The 23808-nt window shown below is 46.0% G+C and overlaps 1 protein-coding gene across 1 annotated transcript; it reads right to left on the bottom strand.

The window, feature by feature from the left end:
- Positions 1-1321: 1321 nt before the first annotated feature.
- LOC136520236 (inositol hexakisphosphate and diphosphoinositol-pentakisphosphate kinase VIP2-like) lies at positions 1322-19970 on the bottom strand. The gene is made up of 23 exons (XM_066513691.1): positions 19870-19970; positions 19434-19526; positions 17552-17626; positions 16154-16239; positions 15861-16064; positions 15686-15785; positions 15539-15609; positions 15239-15320; positions 13742-13900; positions 8189-8231; positions 7331-7413; positions 6514-6576; positions 6347-6421; positions 5527-5652; positions 4945-5177; positions 4610-4654; positions 4239-4305; positions 3673-3744; positions 2805-3049; positions 2659-2716; positions 2377-2544; positions 1815-1889; positions 1322-1713 (listed from the first exon to the last, which is right to left on the bottom strand). The coding sequence occupies exons 1-23, from the start codon at positions 19894-19896 to the stop codon at positions 1450-1452; spliced, it is 2514 nt and encodes an 837-aa protein (XP_066369788.1). The 5' UTR covers positions 19897-19970; the 3' UTR covers positions 1322-1449.
- Between the last annotated feature and the right edge of the window lie 3838 nt (positions 19971-23808).

The raw sequence follows: 23808 nt of genomic DNA on the forward strand, positions 1-23808 counted from the left end.
TCCTTAGCCTTTTCCTAGTCGATTGAACGAAGCATCAATATGGAGAGCGACACTTATTCGCGCAACGTGTAGTTCTTGAACAACTTTCAATCTGTATATGATCTAAATAACCTACTCTCTTTCATGCGCTTGGCTTATTTGACAATCTACTTTGCATTAATCATTAGTGAGAAAAATCTGAGATTTATCACTGTCTCCCGAATCTCTTTAACGCAAACTTTTGACCCTTGCAACTTTGCGTCACGTAAACATTTCGCGTGCATGTTTCAGTTACTCAGTAGCCTTTCTACTGTCGCTTGGCTTGTGACGAAATCCGCCCGCGCGCGTTGCTCTCGAGAGAGCAAGCTCGCCCTTCACCCAAGGGGGAAAAAAAGTCTCCCCGCATCATTTGGACCTTAATAATCTCGCACGGGGGGAACTGTACGAAGAAGAAACAGGCATGGTAAAGCCTGTCATCAGCAATGTAGGTACCAAATGTACCTGAATTTACTGTAATGAAGCTTAGCCTTTCTCACACACACACTGAGACGGGGAGAAACCGAGTCTACCAGTAGATATCGAAATATCACAAGTAAACAACCCTGCCAAGTATCTTTTTTTTTTCGAATACACAAGAGAATTACGTATTATTTTTCTCGAATACACAAGAGAATTACGTATCATTATATTAAGAAGAAAGAAGTTTTAGAATACAAGAGATCGGCCTGTGGCCGAGTCATGCCAAGTATCCTTATCAAAAAAAAGAAGAAAGAAAGAAAAAGAAAACAAAACCCTGCCAGACATGTCATGTTCACAGCATATCGAGTATTGACTTTCTAGCATATCGAGTACCTACTTTCTAGTTCCAGTAGCACACGACACCGTTTGGTAAACTTTTATCTTATATTCATGCAATCAACATGATGCACAATTATGTCTCGCGATCATGAAACAGAGCCATCTCAACTCCCTCCAGAACCGTGAAGCTTCCTCCAGAACCAATGCAAGATCAATCACTACCAAGAACCAAGTGATTTTCTATGGGTTCATTTCATACCATCCTCTAATTCTTATTTTTTCAGAGATCATATGCATATAAAACATTAGTTCAATAGTCACGTTGTCCAGATTTGAAATGTTTTATCTTTCCCAGCATCTGAACTCTGAAACACTCAGCGGCATGAAAACTAACCCACACCGGTGGATCTAGGCTTTACATGCAGCTATTGGGTATGTTAAGCAGGAGTCTTGGAACAATTAAATCTACTGGATCAATTTCACTATTTCCCTGAAATTTCCATATGAAACATGCTCAACGACATACAGTTCAATAAAAACATAGTTGGGACTTAAGAGGGCTAGCAAAATTTTCCCCTTGATTCAGATTGTCAAAATTGGGCCGGTGTGCAAGAAGTGTTACAGAATAAGAAATAATTACATGAACTGATTCCAGGAATTTGTAGCTTCCAGCTATTTTCCATTAGCCGCATTAGCGCTCTTGTGGAAAGGCCAGAGGCTAACCAACCTTTCAAGCACTCCTCCTGCCCCTTTGGAAAAGTAGCCCAAGGCTTGTGGAGGAGCAGCAGGGGGGAAGTCCTCTGGGGGCATGGCAAATGGTCGCACCATTTTCTCAAACTTGTCCATCGTCAGGCAGGACCCAACTTCCTGTAGTCTCTCGGGTCCCATTATGGGCAAGGTGTGCTCCTGAAGCAAGGAACTTTCACTGGTTTTGTCCTGGACCCAACACACATTCAGTTAGTAAACTCAAGCGATTCAACTTGGGAGCAAGCTCAGCTGATTTTATGTCCAACAATGTGAATACGAGGGGGCATCACCTCTAGGGGACTGAGATCGGCACCACGACTGAACATCATTTCAATCCTGAACCTCTTCTCATCTTCCAAAGGAACCTGCAAACATGAAAATTTGGTAAGTAGATTGATTGATACGATTGGGCAACTGATACTTGTAAACTGACTGTTTGGCATCAACTACTTTTCAACTGTAACCATGAAAAATAGATAACCTGCTCGTGATCGTGAAACAAATTCTTAATTATATGAATTACTCTTGGGTTTCTTACAAAACACTACCAGTGACAAGATACTGGTAAGATCAGATACCTAGGACTAGTGACAAGCTGAAAGCCTCCATAGTGACAGCCCCTCAAATGTATTTGGTACAAGGAGTTTGATTCACTAGTGAAAATAGGACACTTGAGTATAGAAGATAGCTTTCTCAACAAAGGGAGTCGATTCGTCTACTACAAAATGGACTTGAAGCTCAAAACCTTTCAAAATTACTCGTATCGCATGAAATGGAAATATATACGACCACTATACCAGAAAGGTGAAGTATTGTTCAGAGACCAGATAAAGATGATGAAAAGATCCATACCTCTGTGTTTTCAAACATTCTAAGCACAATATTACTCATGTAATCAAGCTCCCTAGTTCTATGTAGACGGTCCAAAGCACTCTGGCAGACAAGGCTTTCCTCTCCTTGTAGACTTTCATCCAAATTGCAGTAACGAAGAACATTCATCAAGGAGTGTATATGAGATTCCTGGTGCAGAAAATGTATGATGTCACTAATAATTCCAAAAGGGACCCCTACTGAATTCCCCCTCAAAATATAATTCCAAAAGGGTGATAACAACAAAGAAGTGCTCCAGCATACCGATGTGAAGTAAAGCCTTGTGCGGACATGACGCTCAGGTGTCCTTACATTGGCATACCTGCACCAAAGTATTTTAGCAACATAAATTTTACATGTAAATTAGCAAATAAAAATTGAATTTCATAGAAATCAGAACAAGAACACACTTGGGATCTAGTCGGTATTTAGTTTCTCTATCATCTTCATCTTCTTGGTCCAATGACTTCTCGCTCGTAGAGCTAGATCTTCTTCCGTCCTCATTTCTAACTTGAATCTTTTGCTGGTGCTCTGCTTCTTTTGTTGGTAGGAATTGAGCTTCGTCTTCAATAAATTTTGGTTCGGCAACACTGATAGCTTCTTCACGAGTGTTGCGTAGATCGATTAGGATTTTTCCCAATAAACGGCGTGCTATCTAGTCAATATATTATATATTAAAAGGATATGAGCACGGTTAAGAGAGACACATTAAGAGAAACAGAAACAATGAGAAAACTTTTCAAATTGCCCCACACAAGGTTAATTGATTAACAGAGATCATATGGCATTGCTTGTACCAGAGTTAATGATAGTTCTTGTACAATCTAGACAAATAAAAACACTTGTCATGGGTGAGTTTTTTTGGAAAACACCACACCAATCAAATCACCATGCTTAGTCAACTATGTGATGGAACAAAAAGTTATGATAGGGGGATATGAGAAATGACAAAAAATTTGAAGATCAAATAAGAATGATAATTAAACACTTCAGTACTTCACAACTTGTGCTTCTCCATATCTAAAGAGCATGATACCCCCTCCTTTCCCCAATCAGGATGCACCTTAATGGCAATTTCATTGCACTTTGGTGAGCCATTTTTACTCAAAGCTGGAAAAGAGCTATCAAGAAAACCAATTATATCGCTAACATGTAGTTTCATAGATAAATATATTCGAAACTCAAAAGACTGAAGTATCAAGAATTCCAAGTGACCATGTAATAATTGACTGAACATGAGTCATAAAATTGCTTATGACATATAAACTATGAACAAACCTTTGAGCCGATTTTCAGTTTTTGCTTTGGGTTGATCCCATACTCATTTGGAATAACACCATCAGCAAGTATCTACAAGAATATCAGTGGGTCAGGTAACAAATAATTAAAGAAACACTACAAAGAAACGTCCAAGAGAACATGGAATGTATAACACATTAGCTTGAATTTGTTTCTCATCTAACAGCACTCTTATGTTAATTGTTTTATTTAACATTGAACACAACGAAATTTAGGAATATAACTCACTTTTGTGGCACATATGAGTCTGTAGGAAAAATGAATATATCACCAAAACTTCAATGTCATATCTACTCAGTCATTTGTACCAAGACAATATATGGCTTTGTACTGAAGTTCCATACCATTACATGTTCATCAACTGGCGCCTCTTTTAAAGTGCATGATTAGACAACATAACGTTGCGATAATTAGAGGAAGACAGCTACTTGGGTGTTACTTCACAATTACAGATGCTATTAGCTTTTTTCTGATCAGAGATGCTATTAGCTCTAATGTATAATCAAGAAGCAGCTTATAGAAGAACACAAATGTAGGTTGCTTACTTGAGCAACTTTGAATAGCTCTTCCAAACCCTTAAGATCGAGATGAGCATTATGCAAAAGGTCATACCTGCAATTTACTCCATTAGTTTAGGAGTTATAGGCCAATGGAATTGTATTACAATAATTATGGAAATGTTCATAATTTTTTTAAGACATTATATCAAAAAAGATGAATGGTAACACATCATATTTTACATTATTCAGATTTGTACACGTATTTTCTATGTTTTTTAATTTTAATTTTTAATAGTTTAATGGTGTATTACACATTTAGACACCCACTCAAAAGAGATCCAACAAGAATGGACACAATGGAAAACAATTAGTATTTTCCACATTTCTAAACCATGCACTGTTTGAAGATCACTCACTTGCAGGAATCATATACATCTGGGATCTGTGTAATGTCAAAACGGCTGCATTATGAAACAAAGCACCATGAGTGACTTGAACAAAAGAAAAAAAGGGCGTACCCAGTGCAAAGAACTCCCGCTCTGTGTGCGGGGTTTGGGGAAGGGTGTCAGTGGCAAGCCTTACCCCCGCCTGTGCAATGCGAGGAGACCGCGACTCGAACCCGGGACCTTCCGGTCACAGGCGGTAAGACTCTACCGCTTGCACCAGGCCCGCCCTTCACTGACTTGAACAAAAGAAGTAGAATAAAAAACACTATATTGATTTCTAAACATCCAGAGGTTAAACACTTTACTCCTTTCTTTCATTGTATAAATCCCTCTCAAGTTTTCTCCATCTGGCAAACATCAAGAGGAAGCTTTCACTACCACAAGGCAACCCGGCAGCAATACGAGCCACATCAATAGTTGTCTTCCCAAGAGCTTTTGCTTGGTCATATTTTGAAAATGTGCTCGTCAATGCAAGTCTTTCATCTTCACCTTCAGCAAGTAGCTTGACTTGTGAAGTCACTTCTTTCGTCAACTTGACCTGGTTACAGTGTAACAAGGGAAAAAAGAACCATATAGTCATTATCCATGAGTAGAACATTATGCAGCTACAAAATAAGTATCAAATATTAAAATTGTCCCTGCACTTGTTTTGATTTCAGATATCAGCTAAATACCAAATAAGATATTTCACATGGATACACTGTTGACAGAACTTTCAGCATGCCACTATCATGACAAATGTAGCCATTCAAACAAGAGAGGAAATGTGAAATTTCATCAGAATACAACCAAATCAACAATTAGATGATCGGCACAGGTACCAGCTTTTGCTAATTCTGTAGGAAATGTGCAAGTATGTGGATCTCTCTTATATAAAAGTACTTTACCATCTTAGGCAGGAGTTGGGAAGCATTTGCAGGTAATCCTGCACCATCAACCATCCACGGAAATTCCACTGACCCTTCTGTGTTCTTTGCTTTCGCACTTGAAATAATAATCTCATGCAATCTAGCCTGAAAGATTAGTTCATTTAACCTCTGGTAAGAATTGATGATGAAAAACATTAAATATGATACATCATACATCCACTGTTTCAAAAAAAACGGCCGCATAGGTACCACCCTCCAGTCTAGCTCCTATTTTCCACCTAGATTATTTAAATGACCACATAGACACTAGGAGGCACCCTACCAAACAGTGTGTTCTCACCTGGACCAAATCTCCAGTTCTCTACCTAGGGTTAGACAGAAATATGAACTGTAACAATCCCACCACCCAACAAGTGCCTAGTGATTTTTAAATTATGGATACATGAGAAAAGCAAAGGGATCGTGGGACAACCTTAACACTAAGTAAAACTTAGTATGTTTCCTAACAAATTTTAATAAGAAACTGACTTATAAGAATTCAAGAGTCTGAAATAGTTCTGAAAAAATTGAGGGGTGATAGAGTTCAGGAATAGGTAGCAGCTAGATTCAGCACGTATGGGTATGATTCAATCTAATCTTGTGATCATGGTATCATAGTGGTTTATACAAGCTACATACCTAGTACACATTGTCATCTCAAGGGAAAATTCAAAACTATATCAACGAACATTTATGCGATTTTTCTTTATTCAAAAATCTAGATTTTTGTTTGCATCCTATAAACTTTTTAACAAAACATGGAAAGGTATAGCATGCTTATGAAATTATAAAAGCAAACCTTAGCTTCATCCATCTCCGTGCTTGCATCTTCCAGTCCATCTAGCATAGATGAGTCTTTACTTACTAGAGATACCTGAAGACGTATAAAGTGAGAGTGTTTTTTTTAAAAAAAAATGGTAGACTGCCCTTCCAAAAACTTGCTCTTCTATATCATAAGCAACCAACCAGTATGGGAGTCAACTGCCCTTCCAAATCAAGAAGGCCTTTTGCAAATGCTGCTGCAGACATCTGAAAAGTACACCATGAACATGTGAATTAGGAATATCAGTTGATTGCCAAGAAATTATTGCAGTTAGACATATGCATGAGCCGCAGAATCGTAGATTCAGCAGTGGGTGGGTTGGGTTGGGGGGGAGGGGGGGGTCTCCAGTCTTTTTCAAATATAAGGGATGTTATTTTACTGATAGTCTCTTTTGCCCTCATTTATGTTCCTTCTTCCTTCCGCATTGAGCAAACCTTAACAAAACTTTCTCATGCATTACAAGACATTACCACAGGGATATCATGGTAATTTCAAGATCATTGCTTTCATTAATTACCATGCGGGACAACTTGAAGGGTTGTATTTTTCCATTAGTTGTACAACTCCAGTGATATAAGCACACAAAAGAATATTGTGTATTTTACCCGGTACAGCCTATATGGGATGACTTTCCTAAAAAGAATCATTGCTGTGCTTTCTGTGACAAAAAGTAGTCATTCCTAAGACCACATGCAATTTCTGATGAAACCTAGTGTTCCAAATTTGCCAAAGTAGGTTAAGTATAATTTTATGTAAGAGTGACAAAGTTTGTATATGTATGTAGCATAATGTACAATAGTAATACATTTCATAGTGGTACTTTGGCCATTCATGTAGGAAAAGAACAAAGATTAAAACTAGATAGAAGTGTAGTGCAATAGCGAAGCCAGCAAGGTTCCAAGGAAAACATATCCATAGGGACTATAAATTGGGGAAAAGCATACATGTGACTAAACATACCTGTACACGACCTTCGTCTGAGCTGTATATTTTTAAATCATGTCTGTAAGTGCTATGCAGACGAAGCAAACCAGTTCCTTCACCTATATTTGATTGACATACCAGATAGTCAGGAGAAAACATCTTCAAGTACAGGGCATATACTTCAATATAAAAACTACAGATTGTCAAATGTGCAAGAAACGAATCAAGTTTCTTATGGAGAACACAATTTAGTGAATTATTAAAGATAATTTGAATTGAAGTGAAAATCACAAGCATCGCACTTATCATCCTTGAGTTCAAGCAACACTGGAAGGGGAACAGACTTATAATAGATGCGAAATTGGGGAAAAATGAGAGATTCTAAAAGCAGTTTACATACACTAAAGGTCCCTAAATATCAAATCCCTGGACTTAAACATTAGGTGATAGAAGTTTTCAAAAGGCTGTAAAGATCTAAAGTGAAAATGGAATTATCATGTTTCTTCTGTCAGCTTTGGGCCATAATGAGACGTGTGTAATCTCCAATGACTAAAATATGCCACATCCATCACTTATATATGACATGCAAGTATATCTAAACCTCTTGCCACATTGACAAAATACACAATTAACACAAGTACAAGGACCCAAGTGACACCACGTTTAAGATGAGGAACCCAACAGGGCACTTTTCAAGTTTAAGGGGGGTGGGACCCAAGTAGCTCCAAAGTCAAAGTTTCTCTGGAGCACAAGTTTCTCTTGAGAAAGCATTAAGGCAAGCCATCCAACATAGAGATAAGATAAGCACAAGATTGTAGTAAAATAAATAATGTCATTAAAATTCTGCTGTTTTACTTCTTTCACAAGATGATAGGCAGCAAGAATGTGAACAACCTGGATATATGTTATTTCTGAAAAACCTTCCCAACTCCTCTGCCTGAAAGAAAACATATAAAAAGAATCATTACAGTAGATATATGTTTATTACAAATGTAACTGCATAAATTTTGTTTCGTCGCAGCCAAATTCAGAAAGTTGTCCACTGCACATAAGATGTTGCGGCTTAGGGACCGAAGACTGTAGGAGTGGAAGGTGCGGGGCCCGGGCTTGAAGCCTCGATGATGAACTGGCGGCGCCGTGCTCGGCGCCTGGCTGAAGACTTGCGGGAATGATAAGACGTGTTGTAGCAATACTCCGCCCAAGGAAGCCACTCAAGCCATGCGCGCGGGCGGTCACCTGTGATGCACCGGAGATACATAGCTATAGTCTTGTTGACCGCCTCCGACTGACCGTCCGTCTGCGGATGGAATGCTGTACTGAGTCGTAGCGTGACACCGGCAAGCTTGAAGAGATCACGCCAAATGTGTCCTGTGAATACCGGGTCCCGATCACTGACAATTGAATTGGGGAACCCATGGAGACGAACGATGCCGTCAAAGAACGCCTTGGCCACTGACATAGCTGTGTACAGGTGGCTGAGGGGTATAAAATGAGCATGTTTCGAAAATCTATCGACCACAGTCAATATGACACTCTTTCCATGGACCCGCAGAAGCCCTTCAATGAAGTCAAGAGCTATGTCTGCCCACACCTGCGAAGGTACCTCCAAGGGCTGCAAGAGACCGGCTGGCCGGAGGGAGTCCGCCTTGTTCTGCTGACACACGGCGCAAGAGCAGACAAAGTCACGGACCAGCCCGCTGTCATGGTCGATGAAGAATTCGGAGCGAAGACGCTGCAAAGTCTTTTGGAACCCTTCATGGCCTGCTGAATGGGCAAGGTCCAGTACCATGGGCACAAGCGGCGAACCATCTGGGATGAACACCCTGTTGCCGTAAAGTATCAATCCATCCACCACGCGCCAGGGCGTGCCGCGCTGGGCGACACCCGTGTCTCGGAGGGCGCGCAAATCCGGGTTTTCCTGCACCTCCTGTCGTAGCTCAGCAAACAACTCAAATGACGGACCAGAGAAAGCATGAGCAGCAGCGTCGTCATCGTGACGGCGGGAAAGAGCATCTGCCACGGTGTTGAATGTACCTAGCCGAAACTCCACTATGAAGTCATAGCCGAAGAGCTTGGTTACCCAATGATGTTGCGGCGGCGTCGACAAGCGCTAGTCCAGTAAAAACTTTAGTGCGTAGTGGTCGGTGCGTACCACAAAACTGCGCCCCCACAAGTATGGTCTCCAGTGTCGCACAGCCTGCACGAGACCGATCAGTTCACGCTCATAAGCCGCCAATTTCATATGTTGCTGCGCAAAGGGCCTGCTGAAGAATGCAATTGCACCGGTGCCCTGATGAAGAACAGCGCCAAATCCCGTCCCCGACGCATCACAGTCCACCGTAAAGGGCCGGTCAAACGCCGGCAGCTGCAGCACCGGCGCTGTAGACAGTGCTCGTTTGAGGGAATCAAACGCCACAATAGCCTCATCTGACCAGGAGAACGCGTCGCGCCGAAGCAGCCTGGTTAGGGGTGACGCGATGGCGCCGTAATCCTTGATAAACCTGCGGTAGTAGCCGGCCAAACCGAGGAATCCGCGTAGGCCGCGCGCCGAGCGCGGTTGCGGCCATGTCACTACGGCCTCCACCTTGGTGATGTCCATGGCCACACCGTCAGCTGAGATCACATGCCCAAGATATGCCACCGAGGACTCGGCGAATGAGCATTTGCTGCGCTTGAGCCGCAGCTGGTGCTCACGAAGCGCTAACAAGACCGCCTTTACCTGCTGGAGATGTGTTGTCCACGAGGGGCTGTAGATCAAGATGTCATCGAAGAAAACCAAGACAAACTTACGCAGAAACGGCTGTAGGACGGCATTCATTAGGCTCTGAAATGTTGCCGGCGCATTGGTGAGGCCGAATGGCATGACCAGAAACTCGAAGTGTCCATGGTGTGTTCTGAACGCCGTCTTCTCGATGTCCTCTTGATGCATCCGGACCTGGTGGTAACCGGAATGAAGATCCAACTTTGTAAAGAACCGTGCGCCGCCAAGTTCGTCGAGCAGCTCCTCCACAACTGGGATGGGGAACTTGTCCTTAACCGTGCGCGCGTTCAGAGCCCGGTAGTCAACACAGAAGCGCCAAGATGCATCCGGCTTCTTGACCAACAACACCGGAGCCGAGAACGCCGAAGTTGACGGCCGGATAATCCCCTGCTGTAGCATGGCAGCACACTGGGTCTCCAGCTCGTCCTTCTGAAGTTGCGGGTATCTGTACGGCCGGACTGCTACAGGTGCTGTGTTTGGCAATAAGTGGATGTGGTGATCACAACGTCGAGCCGGCGGCAGTCCTTTTGGCTCCACAAAGATGTTGTCGAACTCCTGCAATAGGGTCTGTAATAGGGCCGGCCCGTCCGGTTGTACAGCATGGAGGCGCGTCGACTGAACGTCATATCGTGTGGAGTCGATCCCTCTCCAGAAGACACGTTGACCTGCCCTTGTGAAAACCAGGCATAGGTCGTCGAAATCCCACAAGATGGGCCCCAATGTGCGAAGGAACTTGATGCCAAGGACCATGTCGTAGCCATCCAGCGGAATAGAATAGCAGTCCACCGTGAACGTTTCATCGGCAATCCTGATGGCGACGTCGGTGGCTAGGCCGCTGCATGCGACGCGGTCTCCGTTCGCGACGAGGACGCTTGCACCCGGGCATGGCTGGAAGTGGAGGCCAATGCGGCGCGTGATGTCCGCACGCACGAAGTTATGTGTAGACCCGGAATCCAGGAGAGCGACAAGCTGTGTATTCCCGACCTGAACGTAGAGCTGCATCGTTGTTGCTGTTCGAATGCCGGTGATGGCATTAAGCGAGATCCACGGAGCTTTGGTGTTGATCGGGGGCGGTTCTGTTGTCGCTGTTGTGGATTGGACTGACTCATCGCTGTCCTCCAGCTCCTCCACAATGTAGTCCGAGGCCTCCAAATAGAATAGGCGGCCACACTTGTGACCACGGACATACTGCTCATCACAATTGTAACAGAGGCCTTGCTTGCGGCGCTCCGCCATCTCCTCCGGTGATAACTTCTTGAATGCCCGCGTAGATGGCCCTGAGGTGGTCGGCACCACGGCTGATTCTAAGGACGACGCCGTGGCGGCGGTGAAGACACGGCGGCCAGGGCGCGCCGGTGGCGCTGGTAGAGCCAGCTGTTGAGGCCCGTTCCGGCGTTCATATGCGCGTGCCAAGCGCATCGCCTGCTGCAGGTCTTGCGGACCGTGGAGCTCGACATCCACACGGATATGATCCGGCAGTCCACCGGTGAATAGTTGTGCTTGCTGGTACGGCGAGAGGCGGCCTGCATGCGCCAATCTGGCCTGGAAAGCGTCCAGATAAGCTTCAACATTCGACGAGAACGGCAGCCTTGCCAAATCAGCGAGATGGTTGGTGCTGAGGGGAGGGCCGAACCGCTGCTGACAAAGCCGACTGAAATCATCCCATGTCGGTCGCCCGGCGTCCCGCTCGAGAACGGTATACCACATCTGGGCCTTGCCGGTCATGTGGAAGGATGCGAGCCACACCCAATCGACGGCCCGGGTCTGCTGTCCTCTAAAGAACTGCTCGCACTTGAACAACCATCCCAACGGATCTTCCGCCCCATCATAGCACGGGAACGTCAGCTTGTGGTAGCGCGACACCGTTGACTGTTCAGGGTCTGAAGGCCGGTGATGCACTGATGTTGGCGACTGCATTGGTGCATGTGATCCAGAACCTTGCATGATCTGGGACAGGGAAGGTACTGGCGAGGGGGACGGCGGAAAGGAGATCTCCGTGATCGGCACGCCTTGTGACGTCGGTGGCGCCGCCATCCGCCCCGGGCTGGCACTGGTCGCCATCTGTGTTGTCAGTGTGATCTGAGGAGCCGGTGAAGAGAACGGCAGCTCCCGCACCGGTCTCTGTGGAGGGAGACCACCATAGCTTGGCTGCCCGTACTGAAACGTGGAGGAGGGCGGGCTTTCAATTGTAGACACGCGCAGCGACAACTCCGCGACTTGGCGCTGCAACGCGTCCATGGCAGCGGTCATCCCGTTGAACGCCTGGGCAAGGTCTGCCGGGGAGAAATCCGGCTGTAGCCCGGGCACCGTCGCCGAGACAATGGGCGCTGTCATGGTAACTATGGCGGCGGAGTTGACGGGCGTGGTGACTGATGGGTTGGCGGCGGAGGAGGGGGGCGGTATGGGCGTGGAAGCCGCAGGAGCAGACATGGCTGATACCAGGTTGTTGCGGCTTAGGGACCGAAGACTGTAGGAGTGGAAGGTGCGGGGCCTGGGCTTGAAGCCTCGATGATGAACTGGCGGCGCCGTGCTCGGCGCCTGGCTGAAGACTTGCGGCAAGAGATGGATTATGAACAGTAATGCTCAGGAACCAAGGTGAGATAAACTCAACCCTAGGCTAACCTTTATTGATCCATAGAGTTTGATACATATAGGACTCAACTTAACCAACTATCCCTATCTTTTAGGACTCTTTAATCTCAACTAACCAAACCCTAATGACTATGAATCCCAACTAACCCAACCCTGTGCGCCCCCTGGTGACCCCCCCAGCTCGGCACACGGTTGAGTCTAGCCACTACGGCGTCTATAGACTTTGCCGCACATAACATAAGATATTTCGAAAATAACAGAAAATGACAATTGATGAACAGTCTAATTCGGTAAATCCTGGATATATGCACTGTTAATATATTCTAAATTATCCCCTTAATTCAATGGATTTCACAGGTTTTGACAGCAACAAACGCAATAAACAAAATGCAAGTGGCATGATGTAAGTGCCAGTTGTTATCTGGATCACTATGGTACAGTATACTACAACGTTTGCCTGCACATCTGGTATCTACAGAACAAGAAATTACTGATTGGTAACTGGTATGGCATGGAAAGAAGGAAAAATCTATCATGGTTAATTGGTTAAGCTGGCTAACCTCCCTCCCCCATGCCACCACAAGGAATTACTGATTGGTACAGCATGGAAAGACGGAAAAAAAAACTATCATTTAAGCACTATTATCACTGCTGGCTAGCCTCCCTCCCCTACGCCACCATGGGCAAGTGTCTCTGGCCTCACCACAGCCCCTGACCAACAACCCTCGGATCTGGCACGGACAACCCCCTTCAACAGTTGACATCCTCCAACTCAGAGACTGTAGTCTCTGAGCCCGTGACATAAAATCTACCGAAGTTGTTGACATCCATTTCCATATGAACGGTCTAGTGTTCTACAAGGTGATGCTGAATAGCATATGCTAACCATGTGTAAGGTACTGAAAAGAAACCATTGTAAAGGAACATATGATAAGGGCAAATAGGTCCCGTGGCATCTGCAGCAAAATTCCCCTATTTATAACTGTCTACTTCAACATTGAACATCAAAATTTATTTTAATTTGATCATAGAAATGAAGCATTTTTAAATTTGAAAATATGAAAATTTTAAATAAAAAAATTATGAGACAAAACCTGTTTTCTCCCAGCATGAGTGAGCACACCACCATATTTCAGAATCATCAGGGCTTCAACCGGTCGTTCCTCTTCACCATCACCATTACGCTTTGGAACTTTTATCCATTTCAATGGCTTTAGCTGCACTTTCCTATAAATGCCAGAGAAATGTCCACCCTAATATGAGAAGAGTAGCATAAGTCATTAAATGTAAGAAGACAGGTATAAGCATTTCAAAGCACATAAACCAGTATTCAAGACAGGGTATAAACACAAGCAGTTGTATTTTCCGTTCTGGTGCGAGATCCAGGTATCCAAAATTCCAAATGCAAGATAATTTATGGCTGCTTTCTTCCATTTACGACAGCAAAATGATAGGTGAAAAATTGGCAAGATTGTTATAGCTCCAAGATAACTCTTCTTAACTTTTGTATCCATGTCATATCCAACATAGCTCTAACCAGTCCCCAAAAGTTGTACGGAGAAGCAGAAAGAAAGGACAAAATGATTAAATCCTGCTTTCAATTTGTAAATTAAAAGCTTAAAATATAATTAGTAAATAGCATTGATGCCTGCCAGTCTGTATTCCTGGAAGGCCCAACAGACTAACAGGCCGCAAGGCCCATCTAAGTTTTCAACACCAACACCCTAGGAAAACACGCAGAAGGGGAGCCCCTGCCTTATCCATCTGCCTCCAACACAGAAGACGCCCCACACTAAGAACAGACCGCCAGGCATGATCTGCTGGCACTGGTCGTTGCCTTCCACACCTGAAACGTGGAATCTCACCCCCGCTCATCCATGCAGGAATCACGATACCTCGCCGACCTCACCCCCAACTGCCCAACGCCATGATGCTATTCGTTTTCTGTATCTGGGATCTCTTTTTTGTTCTCAGATGTTATGTGTTCTGCCTAGATTTGTTGCACTTGCAATCCAAGAAACAAAGCTCACTGATGTTTTGCTTCCAGCTCAAGTTGATACGTTCTTTGATCTCCCAACTTTGGTGGAACCTTTCTTGGGTGGGTACCGGAGCGAGATGGACCAGATTGCGACTGGATGGCCAGAACAGGCCTGGCCGGTACAGGATGAAACCTCTTTTGTGCAAGTTTAGGTGACAGGACAAGGTATACCGCCCGTTCCAGCCTGTACCGGAACGGAATTAATAACACTGCTATGGATTGTTGACCATTAAATTTCAAGTATAAACTCAATCACAACAGCAAGAAAAAGGGAAAGTAACTGGTGGAAGTATTATCTTATGTGTCCTTCTTTTGCTTCCGTTTCAACTTCATGAAAAAAATTGTCGATGCACACCAAAAAAATGACTACCCTTCAGCAAGTTTAGACCACTGTTCGTGGATGATTATTAGATGTCAAACTGAAATAGTTTGCATGGTTGCATCTAGCTTGCACTCTGCACTAGACACATGAATACAAACCATCTAGTGAAACGGTATTCAACATGTACGTAACAAATGTTATGGATAGTAGATCTGGATAATTAGAAATTACCTCCTCTAGTACTGCTTTGACTTGGCGAAGTTTCTCAATATGCTCAATATCATCAGCATCACTATCACTCTCCCGACCAGACCTAAATATATATGACATTAATCACTTTACCAAATTTAACTCAAAAGAACAGTTGAAGAAACAGAAGATCAAATCAAACTAACAATTTGAACAATGCAGCAATCCGGTAATAGAACATGCAGGTACAGAAGATAAGAATAAAGTCGGGGAAGCAAATTTCATAAAGTTATCATGCAATCTAAATACTAGGCTAAAATATTTATCCTACATATACAGTACCTAGTTGGTGGTACAAGTTGTCTTGTAGCATCCAGCAAGTCTTGTAACTGTACAGCACTTTTTAGTTTTGTCTGCAAGAGCCCAAAACTGTTATTCAATTTAAGCACCATAGGTTAAGTAGGACTCAAGATTCAGAAAAGAGGGTACCTCAACTCTTGGTTTTCCACCATTGTACTTCAACATCAAATTCAGGAGCTTTTCTTCTGTCACTTTCAATTTCACCTTCTGCTTTGGTGTCCGATCGCCACTAAGCAGATATAAGATGTCAACATATAGAAGTAACAAGTATCTTATAGAATCAAAGGAATAATAGTATACTTACTGGCGTATGACAACAATTACACAGCGCAGTTCTTCTGACTGCCCAAATGTACCAATAATTCCGCTTCCCTGTCGTGTAAGACCTTCAGTGGGCTGAACAGGTTCAGATTTCCAAGGAAGGGTGGGAGGGATGGTTGACGAAAGATGAGGAGCTTTTGCATCAAGAAATATTTTTCTCAAGATGCAAGCAGCATCATCATAATACCTGGATGACAAGTTTGTTCAACCATTTCAGCACTTATTAAATCGAACTGACACGTTTCCCAATTAAAAACTGAGCTTTCAGAAAATTACTTATATGAGTTCTTCACAAAGCTCCATCCGTTAACGTCACAGACATATGATCTCCCATCACATCTTAAGAGATCAAAACCACAAACCTATGAGAAGCAAGACAATAGATCAGACATTTTAGGAAAAACTAAGAAATAATATGATAATGTGATAGTCATTAGAAAGAATCAAAATATATTTCAATAGTTGGGATGCATCCAATGCATATAGATTTTTTTTTCTCAAATGACGCAGGAGAGCTGCTTGTCATTTCATTAAGAAGAGAATAAAAACAACGGAGGAGAGGTAGAGCCTGCTCCCCCAAGCAACCAATTACAGGACTCTTGGCGCCACACACTATGCAAAAACAGACGACCACTGCCCAAAAAAATGCCTAAACAGCTATAGGCAGCAACCTACTAAGAAGCTGTTGCAGAGCCTTAGCTCCAGCCCAACACCACAACAAACACTCTACAGAAACTACAGCTAAAACCCTTTGAACACAAGGACTAGCACCCTCAAAGACACAAGCATTCCTAGCATATAGATATCGAAACTATATATTATTCGCTGTTCTCCATCTACACAACAAGAAACAACATGAGGTCCGTCCAGCTCAACTGCAGATTAAAGCCTTCACATGCTACTAGAGAATCTGACCAAATTGAAAAAAAATGTAAACCTAGATATCTCAACAAAGCGACCATTTAACTGTCACTTTTTTCTAGAAAACAGCAGGAGAGTGCCAAACCAAACAATAGACAAAGCATGGGCGAACCACATTTGGTTTGGTAATGATGGGCCCACATTACCATATAGAAAGGCATGCGAGGATTGCATTAACAAATTTTGGTAAGCAGTATTGCCTCCCATACTTCGCCAAAAAGTTGACAAAAATCTTGCCAAATCATGGGATATGCCACAATTTGGCACCAATCCAAATGGTAACCAAATCGCATGAGCATCATGAACATTTGGTGTAGATGGACTTTGGTTCTCAACCAAACAAATCCATTAATTTCAAAATTTGATGCTTGCACTGTTTTTTTAGGCGAGACAATAGGGTAGGCCCCCGCTGCACTCTATTAAGAAGATAGATAGATAGATAGATAGATAGAGAGAGAGAGAGAGAGAGAGAGAGAAGTTACAGAAAAGGAAAGGCCAAAACAGAATGAGCAAACAGTGGGGAAAGCAGCATGCAACAGGCAGACAAGAGCGAGGAAAAAACGCATGCAAGCTAATTGATTCCTGCATTGTTGAATCATGATTTCCTGTTGGCTAATAGTCAACAAAGATCAAAGAAGGTTGGCAGAAAAACATCCATGAAATAATTTAGCTGATTATATAAATTAAATGCTAGCAAGGAAAATAGTGTTAATGCCTCTAGAAATAAACTTATAACAAAAAATGTAGTGTTACCATCTGTCTAAAAGCATTGCAGACATCTCTTGCCATTTGTTTCTCGGTAGGGGTCAAAAGCACAGGGTATCGTACCTTCAAGTAACAAAATTAAGAAAACAAGATAAATTAGAAACAAGAATACATTTCAGCATGACCCAAGGAACGAAATAATCGTCAATGTAAAAAAAATAACCCCAGGAAGCATAATGCAAACATGATAGCACTACAGAATATAATGTCCAACCACAACACTATGCATGAGAACAGTAGCATCATGACCTAATAGATGTTTTTTTTTTGCCCCGGTGACCTAATACGTCCTGGCATGTTTTTTTTTTGAGCCATAAATACAGCAGGGGAAGCCCCCACTGTTGGTATATAAATTCAAATAAAATAAACTGTACAGAGAGAAAGGGACATAGGGAAAAGGGAAAAGGGAAAGGACTACAGTCTACAGGCTGTACAACTGTACAGAAAGAGAGGGAAAGAAGAGAACAGCGGGAGGGAGTCAGCCTTGGAGTCCTAAAGAGGACAGAAAGGTTGCTCTTTTTGAATCACAGAGTCTATGGGCCTGCAGTCTAGCTCCCTCCACAAAATTTTGCTTCCAAGAAACAAGGGAGGGACGTCCTCGGTCAAAGATAAAATTGTTTCTTGGTTTCCATATCTGCCAGGCTCCAATGATGAAGATTTCCATGAAGAAAGTGCTCGAGAACTGCTGCTTAGCTTGGGTTATCATTTGAAAGAAATCTGCACCAAGCGTACCCAGTGCAGAGAGCTCCCGCTCTGTGCGGGGTCTGGAGAAGGGTGTCAGTGGCAAGCCTTACCCTCGCATGCGAGGAGACCGCGACTCGAACCCGGGACCTTCCGGTCACAGGCGGTAAGACTCTACCGCTTGCACCAGGCCCGCCCTTCAAAGAAATCTGCACCAAGATTCCAATGTATGTCAAGTTGCTGCCAACAGCTTTGGCTGAATGGACAGCCGAAGAAGAGGTGAAAGGCTGTTTCTTCCATGTTTCTATTGCAGAGCACACAGTTGTAGTTGTCCCCTTCTAATTTCTGCTTCTTTCTCTTAAACATCCTGGCATGTAGATCTCATGGTTTTTAAAGTGGTAAGGTGAGGCGCGGTGTGCCGGCGTGGCAACATACCACCGCCTTAACATTCTAAGAAATAGGAAATAGCAGCAGGTAGGAGGAAAGAAAAAGGGAAAAAGGAAAACCAGAAAAGGCCAAATGAAAAGAGAAGAGGTTGGCCCAGCCCACGAGTGGCCTCCCTTATACATCCCTTCTCAGGTCACGGGCTCACGGAAACACGGCCGAATGCTCCCATGTTCACACACTCCGCCTAGGACCAGCTCTCTGCGTCTCTCTCACGCAGGTACAGCACCGCCACATCTCCCTCCCTCAGACCCTCGCGCTGCTCTCGCTTTTGCGCGCGCACAGCCTGCCCTCCACTCCTTCCCTCCCTCTCGCTGCTGCTCCCTCAGATCGATCTTTGTCATAGCCCCTTCTGGATCAGCCGCTGCTGCCACAGATGACCCAGGCAGTGCCAGATTTGGTGGGAATGGGAGAGGAGGCAATTTGCATGGACTTTCTGGTTGGTTCACTATCTTTTTTCTCTGGTTCACCTCCAGTCTCCTTGGATCTCTCACTATTTTGGCTAGGCATCAGGGACGCCTTGATCCCTGCGAGCGCCTCATCGCCTACGTGACGACTAGGCGACGCCTTAAAAACACTACTCGATCTCAAATTCAAACTATGACAAATACATAAACATATATGTGAGGGTGCAACAAATAATCATGATATTAAACTTTTATGACCTAACGATTGTATATAACTGAAAGTAAACCAATGCATATTGAATTTAAATAAAGAAAGATGGAAGAGCACGGGTTATTACTTCTTTGCCATCAGGGTTCCTCATAACAACACCATCAACAACAGGCGATTTACGTGCCTCAGCATGTGCATATCCTGGGCCAACAGTGTAAACCTGAAAGGTTTATTATAGCTAGACAATCAGCAATATGTAGAATGGATAATGGTTTATTTATTTAGATTTACAAGGAAGAAGTCAAAGCCTGTTTTTTTATGAACAATAGATGATCTCCATATTAAGTGAGATTCTATTCCACAAATTTACATCCATATAAAAAAAAGGGGAAATATGCTGCTTTCACTTCACATTCTCAAAGGAAAAATATCAGTAGAAAGAAACTAGTGAAAGATTACTTGCTGCTTTAGAGAATGACCAAAATCACAAATGTAGAATTAAGCTGGTTTACAACATTTAAACCACATATCAGTAGACAATAAACTTGTGAAAGATATCTTACTTTAACATCAGTGCCACCAGTAGGCATGAATTCCTCATATATGTAGGAACCTTCACGCCTCACTCTCCTAACATCAGGATGAAATTCACTAGATCGGTTACCCACCTACATTTATTCAGCAATGTATAAATGTTTATACACTCTTCCAATTACAGGAAAATATTACAGAAAGACACCTAACAGTTTGACATAATAAGGAACGAAAAAGAAGAGCTGACACTTCAATTATGCACAGGGCAATTGCATGGAACCTAACCTCCTAAAACTATGATCACTTAAGTGTTGTTGAGCCAGTGTCATGAGTGATTTCTAACAAGCAGTCTTCAAGTTCTTAACTTACCAACCACTTAAAGTTTCTATGCATATGCCAGAAATTGCACAGATAGTGTTAGTCGCTGAATTCTTACTCTCATCGAGAGAGGATGACACTAGGAGTTGGGGCAATTTTCTGGTTTATTTCTCAATGCCATACTAACCTGAGGGGTTGGGGATACATATTTATAGGCTGCTAGCCAGCCAAGCATATGCCAAGATGCTAGTCTAAGATGCTAAGATGCTGTCCTCTAAGATGCTGTCCCTGTGGCAGCAACAGCCAGCAGCCCTACAAAGACCAGACCAGCCAGACTTATCCATCATTCTCCCCCTAAGTCTTGTGCGTCGTCTTGTGGGAAACTTGAACCATCCCGATCCTCGAGCAGAGCTCAAAGAACTTGATCCTCCCAAGAGGCTTGGTGAGCAGGTCCGCAAGCTGGTCCTTGGTGTTGATGTAGCTCGCCTTGATGCTCCCTTCCTCCAAACAGTCTCGGATGAAGTGGTACCTCACCCGGATGTGCTTGCTACGTTCATGGAAAACGGGGTTCTTTGCCAGGGCCAGAGTGGACTTGCTGTCCACCCTGAGCTCCACCGCTCTAGTGTCTCTGCCGAGGAGATCACCAAGCAGTCAAGTGAGCCAGAGCGCCTGAGTCAAAGCGGTGGAGGCCGCTATGTACTCGGCTTCGCAGCTGGACAGGGCCGCCACCTGCTGCTTGACCGACTGCCAGCTAACGAGGCACTTGCCGAGGAAGAAGAGGATCCCGCTCGTGCTCTTGCTGGTGTCGATGTCGCCGGCGTGGTCGCTGTCGCTGTACCCGACAAAGTGTGCCGCCCAGGGCACCTAGGGTAGTAGAGGCCGTGATCGAGAGTCCCCGCAACGTAGCGGATGATCCTCTCCACAGCCTGCTGGTGCTCCGTCGTCGGTCGCTGCATGAACCGACTAACGTAACCGACGGAGAATGCCAAGTCCGGCCGTGTGTGGGCGAGGTAGCGAAGGCTCCCCACAAGACGCTACCACCTCCTCCGTCGTGCTGTCGCAGCTCAGCTTCAGCCTCTCCTCCATCGGAGTGAGAGCTGGGTTGCAGTCGGTGAGTCCAGCTAGCTCAACGACGCGCTTGGCGTAGGCGGTCTGTCAAGGCGTGATCCCGGAGTCATCCTGGTGCACCTCGATTCCCAGGTAGGAGAGAAGCCCCGGGTCACTCATCTAGAAGGTGGCCTTTATCTCTTCCTTGAATGCCGCCACCTCCGCATCCTTAGCACCGGTGTTCACCAAGTCGTCGACGTAGACACCCACCAGCAGAGCATTTCCTCCACTGCCCCGTCGGTAGATGGCCGCCTCGTGCGGGCTTTGCTCAAAGTCCATCCCCTTTAGCGTGGAATCCAACTTGGCATTCCATGCCCTCGGTGCCTGCAGCAAGCCATAGAGGGCCTTGCGCAGGCGGAGCACCTTGCCCTCCTTGCCGGGGATCGCAAATCCCGACGGCTGGTGCACGTAGACCTCCTCCTTCAAGTCGCCGTTAAGGAACGCCGACTTGACGTCCATGTGATGAACACGCCAGCCCTCCTGGGCAGCTAGCGCAAGGAGTCGCACGGACTCCATCCGTGCCATGGGAGCAAAGACGTCGTCGAAGTCGACCCCCTCCTACTACACGAAACCTCGTGCTACCAAGCGAGCCTTGTGCTTGACGATGGCGCCGGCTTCATCCCTCTTCAGCTTGTACACCCACTTAAGGGTGATCGCGCGGTGACCACGAGGAAGGTCAGCAAGCTCCCAGGTGCGGTTTTTCTCAACCGCATCCATCTCCAACTGCATCGCGGCGCGCCATGCCGCGTGTCTCTCGGCCTCTGCAAACAACGAGGCTCGCCGTCGTCACACGCAAGGTGCAACTGCGCCTCCAGGTCGTGAGGCACCAGTCCCGGCACCGGCTGGTCGCCGAGAAGGTTCTCCATCGTACGGTACCGCAACTGCTCGCCGTCGTGGTACGCGTCGATGCGCTCCTCGTCGTGAGAGAGCGGAGTAGCGAGCTCAACCGGGCTGTGCTCGACACGAGCTGGTGCTGAAGTAGACGTGCCCGGAGAGGTGCCTGTCGGTGCTGGAGTGCGTGGCGGTGCCGGCTGTGGTGGAGCCGGCGAAGAACTCATCGCAGCCGAGGTCCTGGCTGGAGAGCGTGGTGTTGTCGGAGTAGCAGGCGCCGGGGTCGGTGGAGGCTCGGGGACTGAGGTAGACGCGCTCGTCGAAGAAGAGCTGCCTACTCCCCCAGCTCCCTCGAAGTGGACGTACTCGACAGTGAAATCATCGTACGTCGGAGCCGAGCCATCGTCCACCACCTTGTCCCACGCCCATCCTCGCCCTTCGTCGAACACAACGTCGCGCGCCGTGCGCACACGCTGTGTCTTCGGGTCGAGGATGAGGTAGGCCTTCGAGCCATCCGCGTAGCCGATGAACACTCCCGAAGTGCTCCTGTCGTCGAGCTTGCTGATGTGGCCAAGCTCCTTGGCGAACACGAGGCAGCCGAAGACCCGCAAGTGAGAGACCGCCGGCTTGCGCCCATGCCAAGCCTCGTACGGCGTCCTGCCGTCGAGCGCCTTGGTAGGCGAGCGGTTGAGGATGTAGACGGCCGACACCACTGCCTCTCCCCAGAAGACAGCCAGCATCCCCATCTGTTTGAGAAGGGCCCGAGCCATCCCCACAACCGTCTGGTTGCACCGCTTGACGACGCCGTTCTGCTGCGGGCCGTACGGCGCGGAGTAGTGGCGCTGAATGCCCTCATCAGCGCAGTACGACGCGAATTCAGCCGCCGTGAATTCGCCGTCGTTGTCGGTGCGCAGCACGCGCAGCTTGCGGCCGCACTCCGCCTCCGCAGCAGCCTGCGAGCGCCTGATGGCGTCCGCAGCCTCTCCCTTGCTGCCGAGGACCATCACCCACATGTAGCGGGAGAGGTCGTCGACGAGCAGCAGGAAGTAGCGTCGTCCTCCCGGTGTGGCCGGTGTCACCGGGCCACACAAGTCCCCGTGCACAAGCTCGAGTCTCTCCTTGGCTCGAAAGCTCGCCCGCTGGGAAAAGGGGAGTCGCCTCTGCTTCGTCAACACGCAGACGTCGCAGAGCTGCTCCACATGGTCGAGGCACGGCAGGCCTCACACCATCTCCGTGGCACTGAGCCGCTTCAGGGCCTCGAAGTGAAGGTGCCCGAAGCGCTCGTGCCACTGCCACACCTTGTCATCCCGACGAGCAGCGAGACAGAGGGGTTGTGCCACCTGCACGTTAAGGACGTAGAGTCGATTTGCGCTTCTGGATACCTTGGCAAGAAGGCAGCGACGACGATCCCAAATTCTCATGACTCCGTCCTCAACCACCACGCGCGAACCGTTCTCATCCAGCTGTCCCAAGCTGATGATGGAGTTCCTCAACGCGGGGATGTAGTAGACTCCAGTGAGCAGCCTGTGCTCACCAGACACGGCGGTGAAGATGACGGAGCCGACGCCCTTGATCTCCACGCCGAAGGCATCCCCAAACTTGACGGAGCCTCGGACACTAGAGTCAAGCTCGGTGAAGAACTCCCGTCGACCGATCATGTGATGGGTGGCGCCGGTGTCGAGGCACTACCCGTCAGTCTTGTCGTTGCTGGA

Source organism: Miscanthus floridulus, chromosome 2, assembly GCF_019320115.1.
Source record: "Miscanthus floridulus cultivar M001 chromosome 2, ASM1932011v1, whole genome shotgun sequence".
Lineage (NCBI taxonomy): Eukaryota > Viridiplantae > Streptophyta > Magnoliopsida > Poales > Poaceae > Miscanthus > Miscanthus floridulus.